This window comes from Heptranchias perlo, chromosome 21, assembly GCF_035084215.1.
Source record: "Heptranchias perlo isolate sHepPer1 chromosome 21, sHepPer1.hap1, whole genome shotgun sequence".
NCBI lineage: Eukaryota > Metazoa > Chordata > Chondrichthyes > Hexanchiformes > Hexanchidae > Heptranchias > Heptranchias perlo.
This window is the reverse complement of record NC_090345.1, coordinates 8,945,502-8,966,129: the sequence shown is the minus strand read 5'-3', so window position 1 is coordinate 8,966,129 and position 20,628 is coordinate 8,945,502. Positions and strand designations below refer to the sequence as shown.

General features: G+C 44.0%; 1 protein-coding gene across 1 annotated transcript; it reads left to right on the top strand.

The window, feature by feature from the left end:
- The first annotated feature begins 19,073 nt into the window (after positions 1-19,073).
- LOC137340377 (involucrin-like) lies at positions 19,074-20,318 on the top strand. The gene has a single exon (XM_068002797.1). The coding sequence runs from the start codon at positions 19,074-19,076 to the stop codon at positions 20,316-20,318; it is 1,245 nt and encodes a 414-aa protein (XP_067858898.1).
- Positions 20,319-20,628: the final 310 nt, after the last annotated feature.

Below are 20,628 nucleotides of genomic sequence, written 5' to 3'. Positions count from 1 at the left end.
TGGAATGCACTGCCTGAAAGGGTGGTGGAAGCAGATTCAATAGTAACTTTCAAAAAGGTAATTGGATATAAATACTTGAAAAGGAAAAATTTGCAGGGCTATGGAGAAAGAGCAGGGGAGTGGGACTAATTCGATAGCTCTTTCATAGAGCTGACACAGGCACGATGGGACAAATGGCCTCCTCTGTGCTGTAAGATTCTATGATTCTAAGCATGGGCTTTAATAGCCCGCTGAGGGTGGTTGGAAGGCAAGACTGTAGAAGGCCAGAAATTCCACATTTCTGAAGCCCTGGAAGAAAGTTTAATTAGAGCGGGACATTATGCCATCAGTCTTTTCAACATTTCAACACAGTGAGGATGCAGTGAAGAAGAAGAGTGTGTGTGATGAAAGACCATCAAGCCCATTAGGGCTTACTCTATCCACTAGAAGGTTTAGCCCCATGCACCCTCCCTTCCGCTAGTAGTGCTGCCTTCAGGGGAAGTAAAAAAAAAGGAAGAAAAAACCGTGGTCAATTTCTGCAAAGTTCCTCCATGATTTCATAAAGGAATTGAGCAAGGTCCAGGAAACTGGTTACCCATAGTTGACGATCCGGATTCTTTCCCCTCAGTCTGGTTCAGTAATAACTGAAGTCGAATACATTTTAAAGTTCAACACATCTTTAATAGCAGGGTTCTTAGTCTGCAGCATTGATTTGGACTCCTGATCGAGTCCCTCTATGCTGGCAGAGCAAGAACAACAACATACAGAAATCCACACGTTTTTATACAGATCAATAGGGTTGGAACATACTTAACAAGGGTCAACACCAATCATAAGCCGGCCATAGGTTGCCATGCGAGGTTACATTATTCCCAACCAATCATAAATCGTCCATGTGCTGATCATGCTGCTGTTAGACATCAAAGGGAATAACTTCCTCACTTTCCAACTTGGAATGTTCTTCCCTGTTCCTTCTGTTCCTTATCTCCCAACCTGGAATGTCTTTCAACTTTGGCTAAGCTCGTTACCTATATTGATCTGCCATAAACATGGAGACATTCAGACCAGTCCTTGACTCACATCAAAGACCTATCATTGATAAGACAATGCAGGCCTGCTGACGAAGCAAACATATGGCCCAGCAGGAGGGCCAGGCCACTTGTACCAATCTCAGTTACTAACTAATTAACCCTTTCTAACCATTTTGCATTATGCTTCTTTGCCACGTAGACATTTTGATATTTTACTGAAAACTGACCACGTAGGGATCCTCATTCCCCCCTTTTATCATTTTATGATAACCAATTATTACGGTGCTCACTGGTTCTGCAGGTTCTGCAGCGCAGCAACATTTAAGTAAGCAATAAACTATAAGAATTATAACAATGAATATGACTAGCTCTTGAACTAGAGAAGTCCCAATAGAACACAGACATGTTTCATCAATACGCCTTTGTACTCTTATCTGTTCTCAGGAACAGACTCCTTCTAAACATCTCTCAAGTAAGTTGCGAATGTCCTTGATCAGCTAAACCTATTCATGTTAGTTTGAAAAGGCTAACATGGTCAAATATCCTATGGTGATTTATATTTTGTTTCCAGCCTAACTAGACTGAATGGTACCTTTCAGACCATTTTACACCTGTGAATTGGTGCCCTCCCCATTATATCCCTTAATCCAAATTCTCCCTACAATATCCCGTTAGATGCTGTACCTCATCTTAACCAGGTTCCCTTCGTGTTGGCCACCAGTCCGGGTGGAAGAGAGGCAGAGCATCTGATAATCCTATCAAACTATAATTGTCTTCCCTTTTACATGCACCTTACCCCAGCGGGTGCTACTCCCAGTACCATTAAGATGTATTCTTAGTTGAAACCACAGAGACAATGGGGACATTCTCACCCAGGCTCTGTTTTACTATCTTTGCCAAACCCTTCATCCTCTGCTTACATTTATTACATGCAATGAAAATCAAGAAGCACATTACAACAAACTGCACTACGACTAATACATATGAAATTAATCTAATCCAAAGATGGATCTGTATATTCAGTCCCAAATTCCAGAGGTCATTTCACCAGGTGGTGACTTTAATTTGGTCAATGTCATGCTTAATGTTGTTATTGTCCTGTTGTAGGTTATAATAAACCTTCTAGGAGAGGCGTATCTCCATTCGCAATGCTTCCAAGTATTTAGGCAACAGGGGTGTCAGATACCCAAATGTGTCCTGATATGCTTTGAAGTCCTTTCTGACATTCTCAGAAACTTGTAAGGTGGTGAGGTTATGCCGGTGTATCTCTACCAGTTCCTCGGGTCCAATCCGAACCAGGACTTCAGAAATGGAGTAGAATTCTGGACTTAAAATATCACAAGTTAGATTGGCATATTTAAACGTTTTCAAATTAGTTGTAACACAGTATTCGCCCTCTCCGGCATATGCCACTTAAGTGGGTTTTAGATCCGCCTCTAGGGCCTCCATGGTACAGTTAATATCCCGATTGGTACCGGTATTATTAAACCCACACTGTGCTTCTAGGCTGTGTCCAACACTATGTGGACACACAGTGACAGCATGTCTAGTCACACATCCCTTTAATTTTGTTCCAGCCAATCAGCTTAAATCTACGTCCTCTAGTTCTTGAACCCTCTGCGAGGGGAAACAGGTACTTCCTGTCTACTTTATCTGGGCCCCTCATAATCTTGTAATTTTGTATCCATCGTGCGGATATCTTCTAAATATTGTTTCTCCCAATTTTATTGTTAACTGATGGGAACCTAACCCTGAATTTTGGAAATCCAAATTACTGTGTCCCTCTTTACTTTAATTTCAGTCCTTTTGATTGATACCAGTGTTTCCTGACTGTTTCATTAATTAGTTGGTTTCTCTCTGGACCATGTGTCAGTGCCTTGTTTAAAAGGATTTCTCACTCGCCTGGACCACATTAATCATTTTCCTGTTGTGCTGTTGTCAAGTAACTGAGCCTGTCTGAGACTCATTCTTCACTGTATCTTCTTCATGTATCTCCGCATACTAGCAGCATCTCATAGGAATGAGCTTAGTGTTCTTGGATATTAACTTTCTGCTGGCCAGTCTCTTCTTCCTCATGGTATTTCCGAACATTTTCCATGGCACACATCATATGACCTGTAGGATTCAGTCCTGTAAAAGCAACTGGTTTGTTTAAAGAGTGGTTGCAATAGCTCACCAGGCCACAGGCCTTTGTAATCATGTTCTTCATCCTGATCTCCGTTTCAGATGATGGCAACATACATTTGTATCTTTTATGTCCACTGTAGCCATTCTTAGGTTTTCAGGTTATCTTATCAAAAAGATCAGGGGTGTCTAGAGTGCTTATCTCCCCCTGCATGGTCCCGATGTCAGGGTAGTGGCCAGGCTATTGAGTGTAGTTTTCTCATTATTCATTATAGGCAAGGACACAAATATCTCCACGAGAAAGCTATCAATTTACTATTCTCAACTACACTTTCCTGACTTCCACTAGATTGTATATTTATGCCAGATTGATTTTTTATCATGCCCAATTCAATGACTTTAGAGAAATTCCCATATCTCCCCACCTCGAGCATTCTGTCTCGGAAGACAACAAATAGGTTAAAACAAAACAAATCAAAATGTTTTCAAAAGAAGAGAATCATTTATATCACCACGCTGTGACATTTGGTATCCGCTGATGTCTGCAGCTAAAGTCTTAAATCTTTAACACCACTGGATCGTTTCCTGCACCAAATTTCTCCAGCAAAGGTTGCACCGTAACTTTGTAATTACTCTTGGTAATCCTGCACCATCAACACTCACGTGGTCCCAAAAAAAAACCAGGGTCACCTGTTTTAAAAGAAACACAGAAAATCCATTGCGGCTCTTCTTGAGAGCCCAAGTGATTAATTTGTCAAATCTTCATTTATTATTTATTTATCCAAAGGAATAATCCCTATACCCGAAACAAATTTAGAAAACAAAACAGGAGAGAGAATTTGCCTAGTTCCACTCTCTCCCTCTCTCTGAAGCACGCAGCCTGTCTGAAATAAACACTGTCTCTCCCACATGCAGATGTACGCAGGGCTGCAGACTGGAATTTCTAACTCCAAGTCCGAATCTCTGTGTTTTCAAGATGTAACCACATTAAGCAGATATCATTAGCAGCCGCCTGCTAAGATACGTTATATTCCTCTTTTATTAAATTAATTAATGGTTTGGGCATGTGTTTCTAGCACTGTAGCTATCCTTTGCAAATATATGGTCAGCATTTGATCCTCAGACAATTCCTTATCTGTATTTTCAGTTATCTTTTAATATATCTTTAATGCGAGACCCTAAATCTCTGACCTTTTGATCTAATGTTGTCAAATCAATGGTGTTAACAACTGAGGCAAAGGCAGTTGCTATATCACTTATCACAGATCTTTACGTCCCCATATTTGCCTATCTCTTTTTACGATGTCCACCTCCATTCCATGTCGCTCTTTGTTTTAACACTTGAGTTAGGAGGTGTTGATCTAATTGTTGAGTTTTCTTAGCAGTCTCAATGCGAGTTATATAATTTGTCAGGGAAGGTCTCCCCTCTTTGGTCAGATCTTGTATTCTACTATTAATTTCAAATAAAATTGAATAGCCCCAGAACTTGTCAAAACTTCCTTATCATACTATGGCAGGGTAAAACTGATAGGCGTTTAGTACCCTGTGTCAGTACATAGCTCAAGTAATGGACTTCCAATTGTCTAACCTATGCTTCCTTTTCATATGATTTGTTTTACATTCCTTTCTTATCAATTTTTCACTGTAGCGTGAAAACTTATATCTCAGTCAATTGTAGCCTTTGGCATTTCCGAGTGATTGGGACAATTTTACTAATATAACCTATACCAATTATTACCTCATGTTCACCTGTGTTCTGGGCAAGCCTCAGACAGTTCTCAACCGACTGGGTCATTTCTATCTGTTTGAACTAGTCTTGGCATGACAGTCTGGCTTCTTGGGATGGAAGGGGTTAATATTAACTTGCTCTTGTGGTAGGAGTAACTTGATCCTTCTCCCTTTTGAGATTAAGTTCCCACCTTCAAAATTTCACTTCACACAGGTTTGACTGATTTTTTTACTTCTCACATTTGTGGATTGCTTTATACTATATTTTTGCACACTATTTTTTCACATACTTTTAGTGGATGTGATTATAATCAACGCTCCGAGCTGTTCCAGCTTTCCGACTTTTCCTATCACAATGATCCTGATAGTTTTTTAATGTATCCCGTTAATTTTTAACCTCTTTTTAAACCACAGCCAATCACAAAATAAACATTCAAACTGCCAATTTTTTGAAGATCCCATGTCTGGAATTTAACATGCCCACACTTTATAAGAACCAGAATTTAATAGGTCACTTAACCTCAATAACTCCAATTAATTCGGCAGTATCAGAATTAAACACACGACAAGACAGATACATTACACAAAGGAAGAAAACACACAAGACACAGTAAGAAGGGGGCTTAGCCCACAACACCGACAAAAAAAAACACTGATCAAAGACAGGCTTTTTAAAGGGACAGTACACTTAAACAACAAAACCTTTCTTTTTCGGGCCTCTGTCTTTTAAACGTTCGTCGAGTCACTTAATTCTATCCATTTTTTTTTACAGTACTGTCTCCATAAAGCAATTAGTTCGTTGGCTGAGGTACCTCTGTTATTTTTCCAAATTAATTCCTGAGCCTTTTTTCGGCATCTAAGTTTTATCAATAGTTCCTGTTTATATCCAATCATCAGGAACTTAAACCCTGACTACCCTCAGTGATATTAACCACTGACCTACCGCTTACAAGTTATTCCCTCAGTACGTACGCTGACCCTCAGCCGGAGCTGACCCTCAGTGATATTCGACCACTGACCTCTTCCTGCTATTTCTGTGTATTCGCCAGACTGACCTGAATCTTGTAAGGACGCCACGCGAGTGTTAGCGATTGGACGATTCGTCGTCAGACTGACGGATTGGAGGAAAACCGACGTAGTAAATTAAGACTACTTACATCGGGGCGCCATTTCCTTCCTCCGTGTCTGAGACAATCCGCCTCTTACTCCGCGAACTCTCGGTGAACGACCGTTAAGATCCCACCGCTGCCACCAAATGACGATCCGGATTCTTTCCCCTCAGTCTGGTTCAGTAATAACTGAAGTCGAATACATTTTAAAGTTCAACACATCTTTAATAGCAGGGTTCTTAGTCTGCAGCATTGATTTGGACTCCTGATCGAGTCCCTCTATGCTGGCAGAGCAAGAACAACAACATACAGAAATCCACACGTTTTTATACAGATCAATAGGGTTGGAACATACTTAACAAGGGTCAACACCAATCATAAGCCGGCCATAGGTTGCCATGCGAGGTTACATTATTCCCAACCAATCATAAATCGTCCATGTGCTGATCATGCTGCTGTTAGACATCAAAGGGAATAACTTCCTCACTTTCCAACTTGGAATGTTCTTCCCTGTTCCTTCTGTTCCTTATCTCCCAACCTGGAATGTCTTTCAACTTTGGCTAAGCTCGTTACCTATATTGATCTGCCATAAACATGGAGACATTCAGACCAGTCCTTGACTCACATCAAAGACCTATCATTGATAAGACAATGCAGGCCTGCTGACGAAGCAAACATATGGCCCAGCAGGAGGGCCAGGCCACTTGTACCAATCTCAGTTACTAACTAATTAACCCTTTCTAACCATTTTGCATTATGCTTCTTTGCCACGTAGACATTTTGATATTTTACTGAAAACTGACCACGTAGGGATCCTCATTGTGAGGGACATGCTGATTTCAAATGATACCTGCACCCTGATATGGCACAATGTCCTTCTCACTCAAGAACTTGTTGTGCCCCTTTTTAAAGGACTTTAGCGAACCTTTGCGTACCACACCTGCCATGTAGGGCAAATATTGCGTCAAAAACATCTATTTTTTTTAAGAAAGCTTGCCATTATTGGTCAAGACAAGGTAAATCTTGATGGATATTGGATGGAGAGGTCTAACGAAGACAAAATGGTCCATTGTGGGGTGGGGGGGGGGAGGGGAGGGGAATGGAAAAACTGTGATTGTCCAAAGAGTTGCTCATCACCAGTCACAATTGTGGAAAAACGATATTTACCTTCTTTACAAATATGTCTGATCTAAAATGTTGTCAATGTATCTGAAAGCTTGCAAGCTGGCAGAGGGAATTATTAAAAAGAAAAGAAAGACTTGCATTTATACAGCACCTTTCATGACCCCGAGACGTCCCAAAGCTCTTCACAGCCAATGAAGTACTTTTTGAAGCGTAGTCACTGTTGTAATGTAGGAAACGCAGCAGCCAATTTGTGCACAGCAAGATCCCACAAACAGCCATGTGATAATGACCAGATAATCTGTTTTCAGTGATGTTGGTTGAGGGATAAATATTGGCCAGGACACTGGGGAGAACTCCCCTGCTCTTCTTCGAAATGGTGCCATGGGATCTTTTACGTCCACCAGAGAAGGCAGACGGGGCCTCAGTTTAACGTCTCATCTGTAACCCAAGTAAATTATTTCTTTGCCGTTAATCAAAGTTTTTTTTTGTATATATACGTATATTAGATTAATTTCTCCTCCTCTTGCAGGCCGCTCACCACAATGCGGCCTCCTCTCACTGGGAGGTCCAGATGGTCTGAGCCAGCCAAAGCTTTATGAACTGTCAGTCTCACTCTGTAACAGCCCAGTCTGACAGCACGGGCGATTTAAACAGGTTTAAGATGGACAATGACAATTTTTTCCATTCCCCTCCGGACGGAACATTTTGCCTTTTGCAAGGCCTCTCCGTCCAGTACCTGTCAAGATTTACCAAAAAAAAAATTACCAGACTGAAGTGAAAAGGTTTTTTGCATCAATTCTTTACACGAGATTAAAAATACTGTGAAATGGGATAGAAATCAAGGTCATTGTAACTCACTGCAGGTTAAAGGAACCATTGAAGACTGAATAAATTGACTAGATTGCTTCAATAATATACTCAAGTTTCAATATATATCTCAATTGATGGTGAAAAGTCATAATCAGTCCCCAATCCCAGTTAAAGCCACACACAACTGTAAACTTACTTTATATGTTTAACAAGCTAAATTTTTTGCATGTTTTCACTAAATTGACTGTAGATTAAATTTTTTTCATTTTCAAATTACCCCATGTAGCCTAATTTTTCTATTTTTAACTAATATTGGGGAAATATTAGGTAAAAACAGAAAAATGAAGCGACATGGATAATTGTAACTAAAGAAAGACCTGGTATTTTCAGTGGGGCTTGTTCGGTGGGAGATGTATATAGTCACCCAGCTGAAGTTTGAGTCCTTGTCTCAGGCAGTGTATGGTGTAGAGGACAAGTAGTCTGGATCCACCCGCTGTTCCACTATTGTATCCAGAATGAAAGATAGGACGGGGGGTGGGGGGGTTGTTGGGACTGGCAAATGAAACTATGGTACTTCAAAAAAAGACCTAAACACTTAAAGAATTACAGGGAATTTACAGCACAGAAACAGGCCATTTGGCCCAACTAGTCTATGCTGGTGTTTATGCTCCACACGAGCCTCCTACATTACTACAGTGACCACACTTCAAAAGGTACTTCATTGGCTGTAAAGCGCTTTGGGACATCCTGAGGTCGTGAAAGGTGCCAAATAAATGCAAGTCTTTCTTTCTTGTCCTCCCACTCTACTTCATCTCACCCTATCAGCATATCCTTCTATTCCTTTCTCCCTCATGTACTGATCTAGCTTCCCCTTAAATGCATCTATGCTATTCGCCTAAAATAAATAAATAAAGAGGGATGAGGCTATAGTAAAAGTACATTAAAAAAAACATACAACTCCTCCAAAGGTTGTCCCTCATTTGGGGGAGGAGTACTTTTAAGGTAACCTACTCTGTTCTCCCTCAAATATCTGGTTAAAAGAAAGCCCCAAGCCTCTCTCTAGGTACACTGTACAATTGCTTATTGGGAGGAGCACATCAGATTGACAGCACTCCCTCACTTCCCCCCCTCCCACCCACCCTCTCTTTTGAAATCTGTTCCCCTTGTAAGTGACCATTGGCTGAAGGTAACTGGTATTTTGGCGCTGGTTCGCTCTCAGCGGCTTTCAATACAAGATCACTCTTCGAACGAAAGCTTGTTTAGGGACAATTACTAACTTCCCTAGTTTTATTTACTCCTCCCCCCTCCCCACAAACCACCATCTTTAACCCTCAAAAGTTGGCATTTCAACAACCCTGTTGAATCCCTCTGCCACGACAATCCAGCTCGCAGACATCTTAATGAATGCAATCGATACTACTTCTTACTCAGCCCACCATGAGACAACTTTCAGAAGTCAGATGTCCTGCGGCCAATTTTTCTTCTCTCGCCAAGTTGACCCAGCCAAGGCTGGAAAGCCATGCCCTGCAGGAGAATGCCAGAGTCACGAGTGGGAGTCAAACTCGGGGCCTCCTAACTGCGCGCCCAACATTCTACCGCCATAGATAAACATTGGGTGCATCTTAGGAATGTGACCTCCTCTCAGCAGGAGGACCTGCTCACACCTCATCCTCGCTTTGGTACAGAAATGGCTGGTACTTCATGTTACAATAACTCGCCCTGGGCTTCAGCGGTTTTAGTGTTGCAGGTAGGAAGTCGAAGATGGCTTCACCCGAAAATAAAATTGAGACAGACTTCTGTTGCTTAAAGAGGTTAAAATTAGAACCAGATGTTTGTTGATTAACAGCATGCAAGTGATGACAGGTTTGACACAATGGAAGTGCTGTTAGTTACAGAGCAGCTGTTCTCGAATTCCGTGGCTGAGTTTAGATACAAGTCTTCCTTCCCCCCACCGCCCCCCCACAACAGGAACAGTTATAGTGAGATGCCTATTACCCTGCTCCAATCTGATAATGGCTACACACTGTTATAACAACTGCTTCAATTGTTAAATCAAAATGCAATGTCTGAGCCAAGTGTTAATCAGAAATGAATGATGCGGGCAGATTTTTTTACATGTTATTTCCATTCAATCGTTAATTAGGGCTACCTTTTTTGGGCCAGGTTTTGAAGTACGACTCTAGGGTAGTGTCAGTGGTGCCAATCAGTTGGCAGCCCAAAGCAGATCTCTCCTCTCCCCCCCACCCCCCTCACCACTATCACTTGCAACCCATAAGGTCTCCCTGGCCACTGTCTGATACTGAACCAGACACTTCGCAACCTTGGCGTCCAATTTGACCGTGAACTGAGCTTCCGACCACATATCCGTTCCATCGCCAAGACCGCCTACTTCCACCTCCGTAATATCGCCCCGTCTCCGCTCCTGCCTCAGCTCATCTGCTGTTGAAACCCTCATCCAGGCCTTTGTTACCTGTACATTTGACTATTCCAATGCTCTCCTGGCCGGCCTCCCATCTTCCATCCTCCATTAACTTGAGCTCATCCAAATCTCTGCTGCCCTGAATCCTAACTCGCACCAAGTTCCATTCACCCATCACCCCCCTGTGCTCGCTGATCTACATCAGCTCCCGGTCCGGGGCCATCTCGATTTTAAATTCTCATCCTTATTTTCAAATCCCTCCATGGCCTCGCCCCTCCCTATCTCTGTAGCCTCCTCCAGCCCAACAACCCTCCAAAATCTCTGCGCTCCTCCAATTCTGGCCTCTTGCGCATCCCCGATTTTAACCGCTCCACCATTGGCACCTGTGCCTTCAGCTACCTAGGCCCTAAACTCTGGAAGTCCCTCCTTAAATCTCTGCGTCTCTCTACCTCTCTCTCCTCCTTTAAGACACTCCTTAAAACCCTACCTCTTTGACCAAGCTTTTGGTCACCAGTCCTAATATCTCCTTATGTGGCTTGGTGTCAAATTGTGTTTGATAATCACTCCTGCGAAGCACCTTGGGATGTTTTACTAGGTTAAAGGCGCTATATAAATGCAAGTTGTTGTTGGTGGCTCGGATGCGGGAGAGCTGCCAGATTTCCTCTCCTCCCCCTCCCACCCCGCCACTTCGATCTCCCTTCTTCTTCTTCTTTAAAGATCAAGTGTTAGGAGTGCTGTCCTTTGGATGAGACATTAAACCAAGGATCCATCTGCCCTTTCAGGTGGATGTTAAAGATCCCTTGGCACTAGTTGAAGAAAAGTAAGATGTGCTGGTCAATATTGCTCACGTCAGTGAACACTGCTAACATTAGATTAATGTAAGGAATCTTACAACACCAGGTTATAGTCCAACAGTTTTATTTGAAAATCACAAGCTTTCGCTTGTTGGACTATAACCTGGTGTTGTAAGATTCCTTACATTTGTCCACCCCAGCCCATCACCGGCACCTCCACATCAACATTAGATTAATTAGTAATCCATGTTTGTGGGATCTTGCTGTGCGCAAAATGGTATCTGCTTTTGCTTAGATAACAACAGTCACTGCACATGGAAGTAATTCATTGTCTGTGAAGCGCTTTGAGACATTTCAGAGCCTTTCTGCACTTTCCCACTGCTCCGTGTGACTCAGCTGCTCGATGCCTGAACTCGCTGCACAATCACCTGAGACTGACGTGAAGTTCATCAAGAACAAGGGTCATCTCCCAAATCCAAATTAGGGCCGCGAACTTCGGTTGGGCATATTCCTGGAGGTTTCATCACCTGACCTCCTGCCTTCAACTGCCCCGCCCTTAGAGTTCTTTGAGGAAGTAACGGGCAGGGTGGATAAAGGGGAACCAATGGATGCAGTATATTTGGATTTCCAAAAGTCATTCGATAAGGTGCCACATAAAAGATTACTGCACAAGATAAGAGCTCATGGTGTTGGGGGTAATATACTGGCATGGATAGAGGATTGGCTAACTAACAGAAAACAAAGAGTCGGGATAAAAGGGTCATTTTCAAAATGGCAACCTGTAACTAGTGGGGTGCCGCAGGGCTCAGTGCTGGGGCCTCAATTATTTACAATATATATCAATGACTTGGATGAAGGAACAGAGTGTCTTGTGGCCAAATTTGCTGATGATACAAAGATAGGTGGAAAAGCAAGTTGCGATGAGGACACAAAATGTCTGCAAAGGGATATTGACAGGTTAAGTGAATGGGCAAAGATTTGGCAGATGGAATATAATGTGGGAAAATGTGAAGTCATCCACTTTGGGAAGAAAAATAAAAAATAAAAATATTATTTGAATGGTGAAATACTACAAAATGCTGCAGTACAGAGGGATCTGGGTGTCCTCGTACATGAAACACAAAAAGTCAATATACAGGTGCAGCAGGTAATCCGGAAGGCAAACGGAATATTGGCCTTTATTTCTAGGGGGATGGAGTATAAAAGCAGGAAAGTCATGCTACAACTGTACAGGGTGCAGGTGAGACCACACCTGGAGTACTGCGTACAGTTCTGGTGCCCTTATTTAAGGAAGGACATACTTGCATTGGAGGCAGTTCAGAGAAGGTTCATTAGGTTGATTCTGGGTATGGAAGGGTTGTCTTATGAGGAAAGATTGAACAGGTTGGGTCTATACTCATTGGAGTTTAGAAAAATGAGAGGAGATCTTATTGAAACATATAAGATTCTGAAGGGACTCGATAGGGTAGCTGCTGAGAGGATGTTACCCCTCATGGGGGAATCTAAAACTAGGGGGCGTAGTCTCAGAATAAGGGGTCACCCGTTTAAAATGGAAATGAGGAGGAATTTCTTCTCCCAGAGGGTCGTGAATCTTTGGAATTCTTTACCCCAAAAAGCTGTGGAGGCTGAGTCATTGAATACATTCAAGGCTGAGTTAGACAAATTTTTGATCAGCAAGGGAGTCAAAGGAAATGGGGAAAAGGCGGGGAAAGTGGAGTTGAGGTAAAAATCAGATCAGCCATGATCTCATTAAATGGCAGAGCAGGCTCGAAGGGCCAAATGGCCTAGTCCTGCTCCTATTTCTTATGGTCTTATGGTCGAAACAGCCTTTTTCCCCTTGTCGCCATTTTTTTAATAACTAATAAACAAAAATGTTCAAAAAACAATGGGACAAAAAAAACACATTTGTTTTTTTAGTGCGCCTATAATTTTTCTCCAGTGTTGCTCGGAGCAGAGTCCGGGAGGTTAATCTTTAATTCCTGGAGACTCCAGGGCAATCCTGGAGGGTTGGCAGCCCCTAGTCCAAATGGAGTTGCAAACTTTGAGAACGTTTTATCTTGGCCAGTTGGATACATCGGGGGGACGGGTGTGGTGAGCAGATGGGTTTAAACCACTAAAAAGGAGTGGGGTTAGTTACCCTCTTGTACGCCTTGAGAAAAGACCCCCTAATGTCACTGTGCATCTCGACTTCTATTTGTTGTAATGTTCCAACTACATAACTGTGCAGAGAATCTTCCCAGCAGGTGTTGGATGTATAAATAGCAGCATATTAATATAAAGTTAGGAAGGAAGTTTGAGCTGTGAGTGGGTGAAGGACGGCCCTCTGTCTGATCCCCAGGGACCGGACTTCACTCATCAGCTGAGGCTTTTGGAGTTAATATGAAACGCACAGTAGTAAAGTCGCTTCTGCTGTAAACTCCAATAGGGCACAGTTACATAGGAACAAGAGGGGGCCATTCAGCCCCTCGAGCCTGCTCCACTATTCAATTAGATCATGGCTGATCTGTACTTAATTCCATCTATCCGCCTTGGTTCCATGGACGCTAAATTGGTCCGTGTGGTACCCGTTGTTTCGGTGCTACACAGCCTCTCCGACATCCAAGATGGCGTCTTGGATGCACATGCACGTTTCCTGCGTGACGTGCGCCAGACGCCATCTTGGTATAGGAGTTTGTGCAGGCATAGATAACGAACTCTGGAATCATGTAAATGAGGGAGAAAATGGCTCCAATCAGTGTGCAACGCTGATTTAAAGTGATAGACACCATTTTGGGACTTAACGCTCAACTCAATGTACAGTCTTAACCCCAACCAACTGAACATGTCTCAGAGTGCCTGGAGGAACCCCACCGGTGATATTTAAAGGGACCATGCAGGATTTATATGTTAGTGGCTGGATTATTGCTTCTGGCTGCCGAGACATTTGTAACTGTTTTTGGAGGTCTCCTAGACTTCAATACTAGGACACGGAGATATAGCCTAACAGTTAGAGCCAGGACGTGCAGGAATGAAGTTAGGAAATGCTTCTACACGCAAAGGGTGGGAGACGTTTGGAACTCTCTTCTGCAGACAGCAGTTGATGCTAGCTCACTTGTGAATGTTAAATCTGAGATTGATAGATTTCTGTGAACCAAGGGTATTAAGGGATATGGGGCTAAGACGGGTATATGGAATTAGGTCACAGGTCCACCATGATCTCTTTGAATGGCGGAACAGGCTCGAGGGGCTAAATGCCACGGCCACTTGCTGCCTCTTGATATGCGCCACCTTTTCCTGCAAGAAAGCGGGATGTGTGCCTGGGTGATGTGCCTGTCATGGTTGAATAGCTGCCAGTGTGTGTGGCCTGTGAGTTGTGGGTGGGTGGCTTGAAACAGTGGTAATGTGTAAGGGTGAGAGGAAGCATCTGGTTGGAAGAGTTGAGTACTGATGGAAAGAGTTTATTGGTATGTGGGGGTGAGGGGTTTAGTGTGTGGTGCAGTTGGTAGGAGATGCTACATGATGGTTGACCTCACTCACCTTGACCACTCATGTCAAAGTCTTGAACTTCTTCCTGCACTGCATCCATGTTCATGATACTGTGCGCCTGGCATTGACTGCGTCCCCCGCTGCCTCCCACTGCCTTTTGAGTATATGTCTGGAGGGCATCTTGCCCCCCCCCCCCCACCCCCCCCCGTGCATATAGGATGTCCCTCCTTCTGTCCACCTCTTGCACCCAAGGTCTCTAGTGCATCAGCAGAGAACCTTGGTGCACGCACTCTCTCAGGCCTGGTACCAACTCAGATCGGCAGATTGGTGAGGTCTGGTGTGCAGATTGGAGGATGTGGGGTTTAGTAGTGCGCAACCTTTATTCAATGTTTCAACATAACCCATCAGCGTGTAAACATAGGGATGGGATCTGCATCTGTGTTTTACGTGTGCGATGTCTGATCTCTGGACAGACTCCATGCAGACAGTAGACTGTTAGCAAATAACAGGTACCAGCTACCTTTAAAAGATTTCTAAGGAACATCCTCCCTTTAAGAGATTGCACTCCCTCTGGTGGTGGAAAGTGCGAATTGCATTGATTCCACGTGCAAGGCCTGGATGCTGATTGCAGGTAAGTTGTTCCTTGGGTCCAAACTTGCGTCTTGCCGCCCAGGGTCCGTAGTGTGCAGGGTGTTAGCGCATCGCGCTACCATCGCCCAGAGCGGACCCATATCCAATTTTTCCCCCTACATCCCTTGGTACCCTTACCTAACAAAAATCTATCAATCTCAATTTTTAATTGACCCCCAGCCTCGACAGCTTTTTGGGGGAGGAGAGTTCCAGATTTCCCCTACCCTTTGTGTGAAGAAGTGCTTCCTGACATCACCCTGAACGGCCTAGCTTTAATTTTAAGGTTATGCCCCCTTGTTCTTGATTCCCCCACCAGAAGAAATAGTTTCTCTCTATCTACCCTATCAAATCCTTCAATTATCTTAAACACCTCAATTAGATCACCCCTTAACCTTCTGTACTCAAAGGAATACAAGCCTCGTCTAGGCAACCTGGCCACATAATTTAACCCTTTTGACACTGCCCCCACCCCCTCCACCAGTGTAGCCCCCAACAAGTTATCACCTTAGAGGCTATTATTTCCGCTGGGGCAGGGGGAAGTGGGATTGAGATAGCTTCAAGGTGATGGAAATTTGGAACTGCCAACACCCTGCGGTAGACTTGGTCCCCTGATACCAGAGCCAGCTAGGTCCTCTGGGACCGACCAGCCAGCCCGCTTCACGACCAGTACCTGGAGGTGTAAACCTGCCCTGCTCTGCTCCACACATCTCTGGATAAGCAGCAGAGAGCTAATCAGAGCCCTGTACTGGTAAATTCAGCGGTGACACCCCTGTCCGTCTGCTTTCCCCCCTTCCAGCCTCACGCACGTTTTTGGGGGGTGGGGGGGGGGGTGGGGGAATCCCTAAGTCTGGACACTGCCAACCTGCGCCTAAGCTCCCTGGACCTGGGTAATTGGGGCATATCCCTATGGGGAGACAGTGCACTCTATACCGGGCAAATAGAAACCCAACAGGTAGATTTCTCAGTGGTTTGGTTTGTAAACTCTTACAGGTGGTGATTGTTTTCTGTACATATCATGCACCTGACTGAGAAGAAAAAAAATCATTGCAAATAATAATTAGCTCTTGACACCTCTTGGGATTCAGCTGTTATTTGTTAATCCCTTCAGTTTTGCTTTTGGGTTTATGATTATGAATTCGAGCCCTTGTTTGAATCACCGCCAGGCATCTATTATCCTATTTTCAGTTAATTCAATGAAGATTGCAATCGATAGAGAGCTCGATCCCATTTAATGACTGGTACTTTTCAAGCCATTTAATCACTAGCAAAACACTCTGCCAGATGCTCTCAGCCATGCGCTGTCATGTGACGAAGATACTGCACCTGGAAAGGGAGAGAGGAACAGGGAAGGGGGCAGTGGGCACCATTTGGTGCGTTCTGTGTAAAAGTCCCCAGTGCCCATAGGCTGTAACTTTATGCGACCCATCTACCGAATTATAAAGATAATTTAATTTTCAAATTCTAATTAGTGATAATGGACAGGACTGCCATCAGAATTACACAGGCACGTTAAATTTAGCTAAACAACTGAGTCACTTTTTGCTGGAGTTTTCAAAAGGCAGGGTGTCTAAAACATTTTTCTTTCTCTCATTTAATCCAACTTTCTTCTCAAAATACTTTTCCACTATTAGCCAAAATTCTTCATCAAATACTTTCCCTTTCATAAAATGGAAGAGGTTTGCTGATGGCCAGGGGCTTTCTGGATAATCGAGCTGACCAGGAGTTTTTTAAACTGGTGCATCTTGTATTATAGACCCTTTTTTTTGATTAACGAGATATCTGACATGTGTGGAAACCAGTCAGTACGCTAAAGTTTACAAACCAATTGTAAACAATTTTACAACACCAAGTTATAGTCCAGCAATTTTATTTTAAATTCACAAGCTTTCGGAGACTTCCTCCTTCCTCAGGTAAACCAAGGCTGAGGAGTCCATACCAGTAGAACCTCCTATTACCTGATTTGTTGTGCACACTTTCTCCCTGTAGGGCCACATTACACTTATCTAAGCCCATGGAAATTTGGTGCTCTTTGGCATGAACCATGGCTTAGGGAACACCCTTAAATGTGTGCAAGGGTACTGCTGGAATTTAACCAGCCAAAACCGCGCAAGCACAGGGCACTGGTGAGCTTCCGGTTGCTTGTTCAGCCAGGACCTGCCTATTAGGCGATTGTCTTGCAGGGTTATTTGGAGCCAAGCAGGAAGAATCCCTGCCCTCGGTAACAGGTCCATGCCTTCAGCTCCCATCTCCACCAACACACCCCATCCAGCTGAGCTCACAAATTTACCAGGATCATTAAAGAAAGAAAAGAAAGAGCTTACATTTATATAGCGCCTTTCACTAACTCAGGACGTCCCAAGACACTTCACAGCCAATGAAGTACTTGTGAAGTCACTGTTGTAGTGTAGGATACGCGGCAGCCAATTTGCGCACAGCAAGATCCCACAGACAGCAATGAAAAATAAATGATTAAGAACTTGAATGCAACATTTATACTATTCCAGATTCCAGACCTTAGAATCCAGCTGCACTGGTTAGTGGAGTGAATGGTACAGGAATAATGTCACCTGATTGCTCTGGTGACCTCTGCTCTCTGGAGGCAGTCAAGCAGAACAAATGCAGGATCCTGTGTCACCCCATCACGGGGTTCATCTGGTCTCACGGCCGGAGAGTGAGAATTGTGCACGGGGGTTACTCTGACGTGCAGGGTTTACATGATCACATTTCACCCTGAATTAACTACATGCCATGTAATCCATTCCATGGTTTTCTTTCCAACTATCCCCAGTATGTGTGTATATCTATCTGTATATGTGTGTAAGAGTTTGTGTATATATATCTGTCTATATATTTATGTGCGCATATATGTGTATCTGTGCATGTCTGTATGCGCATGTATCTGGGTGCACATGTGTATGTATGTTTGTGTACATGTATGTGGATCTTCATGTGCATGTTTGTATCTCTGTGTATGAGTGTGTGCATGTATGTGTATATGTATGTGTATCTTTGTTTGTATGTGTATCTGAGTGTGTGTGTTTGTATCTCTGTGTGTTTGAGTGTGTGTATGTGTATGTGTATCTGTGTTTGTATGTGTATCTGAGTGTGTGTGTTTGTATCTCTATGTGTTTGAGTGTGTATATGTATATGTATGTGTATCTGTGTTTGTATGTGTATCTGAGTGTGTGTTTTGTATCTCTGTGTTTGAGTGTGTATGTGTATATGTATGTGTATCTGTGTTTGTATGTGTTCTGAGTGTGTGTGTTTGTATCTCTGTGTTTGAGTGTGTATGTGTGTGCTTGTATATGTGTGTACATATATGTATGTGTATCTGAGTGTGCATGTATTGACATGCATATACATGTGTTTCTGTGCATGTATGTGTATCTGTGAGTATATATGCATGTGTGTGTGTATACACATATGTATCAGGAAGTGTATGTGTATCTGTGTATGTGAGTCTGGGTAAGTATGTGCATGTGCGGATCTGCACATGCATGTGTATATCTTTCCGTGTGTGTGTCTGCATACAGTCATAATATCTCACCTCCAAAAATAAATTTATTATTGACCCTGAGGCCACATCGACATCTGGTTCAGTGGGAAAATAAAAGTTGTGCTGTTGAATGACACCAGTTTTCCGTGCTGTGAACGGAGTTTATGCAGGCAGACTGACTGAGTCTACACACGCAGTCTGAATGTTCAGGCTGTCAGAGCCCACACAGCACTTTACACACAGCACTGTGCCCTGTAACCAGCCCAGCTCGTTATTTTACTAACGGTTCTGCTAACTATCACCCATCGGGACATTCCTTTTCTTTTTCTCATATATATAATTTTCGCCCCTGCTCTCCTGAAAATGTTGACTCTTGACCAGGATATGGATTCCCCAAATACCCTTGACCATTCTTCACTAGTAAGCCCAGGCACTGAGTGTCAGCGTACTTTTCAACTGTACAGGGTATCACAGAGAGTCACAGTCCTGACCTCACCTGACTTCAAGCAGGAGTCACTAGGTAGCGGTCAGCAGCAGGAACCTCTGGATGATCAGAGGCAAGAACCCCTGGATGATCAGAGGCAGGAACCCCTGGATGATCAGAGGCAAGAACCCCTGGATGATCAGAGGCAGGAACCCCTGGATAATCAGAGGCAGGAACCCCTGGATGATCAGAAGCAGGAACCCCTGGATGATCAGAGGCAGGAACCTCTGGATGATCAGAGGCAGGAACCCCTGGATGATCAGAAGCAGGAACCCCTGGATGATCAGAGGCAGGAACCTCTGGATGATCAGAAGCAGGAACACCTGGATGATCAGAGGCAGGAACCCCTGGATGATCAGAGGCAGGAACCCCCGGATAATCAGAGGCAGGAACCCCTGGATGATCAGAAGCAGGAACCCCTGGATGATCAGAAGCAGGAACCCCTGGATGATCAGAGGCAGGAACCTCTGGATGATCAGAAGCAGGAACCCCTGGATGATCAGAGGCAGGAACCCCCGGGTGATCAGAGGCAGGAACCCCTAGATGATCAGAAGCAGGAACCCCTGGATGATCAGAGGCAGGAACCCCCGGATAATCAGAGGCAGGAACCCCTGGATGATCAGAAGCAGGAACCCCTGGATGATCAGAAGCAGGAACCCCTGGATGATCAGAGGCAGGAACCTCTGGATGATCAGAAGCAGGAACCCCTGGATGATCAGAGGCAGGAACCCCCGGGTGATCAGAGGCAGGAACCCCTAGATGATCAGAAGCAGGAACCTCTGGATGATCAGAAACAGGAACCCCTGGATGATCAGAGGCAGGAACCCCCGGATGATCAGAGGCAGGAACCCCCGGATAATCAGAGGCAGGAACCCCCGGATGATCAGAGGCAGGAACCTCTGGATGATCAGAAGCAGGAACCCCCGGATGATCAGAGGCAGGAACCTCTGGATGATCAGAAGCAGGAACCCCTGGATGATCAGAGGCAGGAACCTCTGGATGATCAGAAGCAGGAACCCCTGGATGATCAGAAGCAGGAACCCCTGGATGATTTTCTCTTTGCCGGTCCCAGCCTTTGCAGTGCTGAGGCTGGTTATACAGCTCCCATCGCCTCCCCAGGCTGAGCTCAGCTAACCTGACTTGTGTGCGCTGCTCAGCATCACATCACACCCACCTGCCCAGTGAGGTTCCGCAATGGTCTGCGATTTACAAACTGATACAGCAAATATCTAACAGAGAATAAGAACCTTTACAGTTTTATGTGATGCTAATTAAGCAGCGAGGCTGTTTTTATAATAAATGCCACCTTCGTTTTTTAAACTCAGATCCATTTCTTCTGCTCCTGTTGCTAGTATTTGCCAGTGGGTTATGTACCCGGGGCAGTTATCCAATTCAAAGTGTGTTAGGTCTTGAATCTACAATTCTAGTGATCTG

Coding starts and splice junctions, on each gene's coding strand:
- LOC137340377 (XM_068002797.1), top strand. CDS start 19,074: ATGTTGACTCTTGACCAGGATATGGATTCCCCAAATACCCTTGACCAT.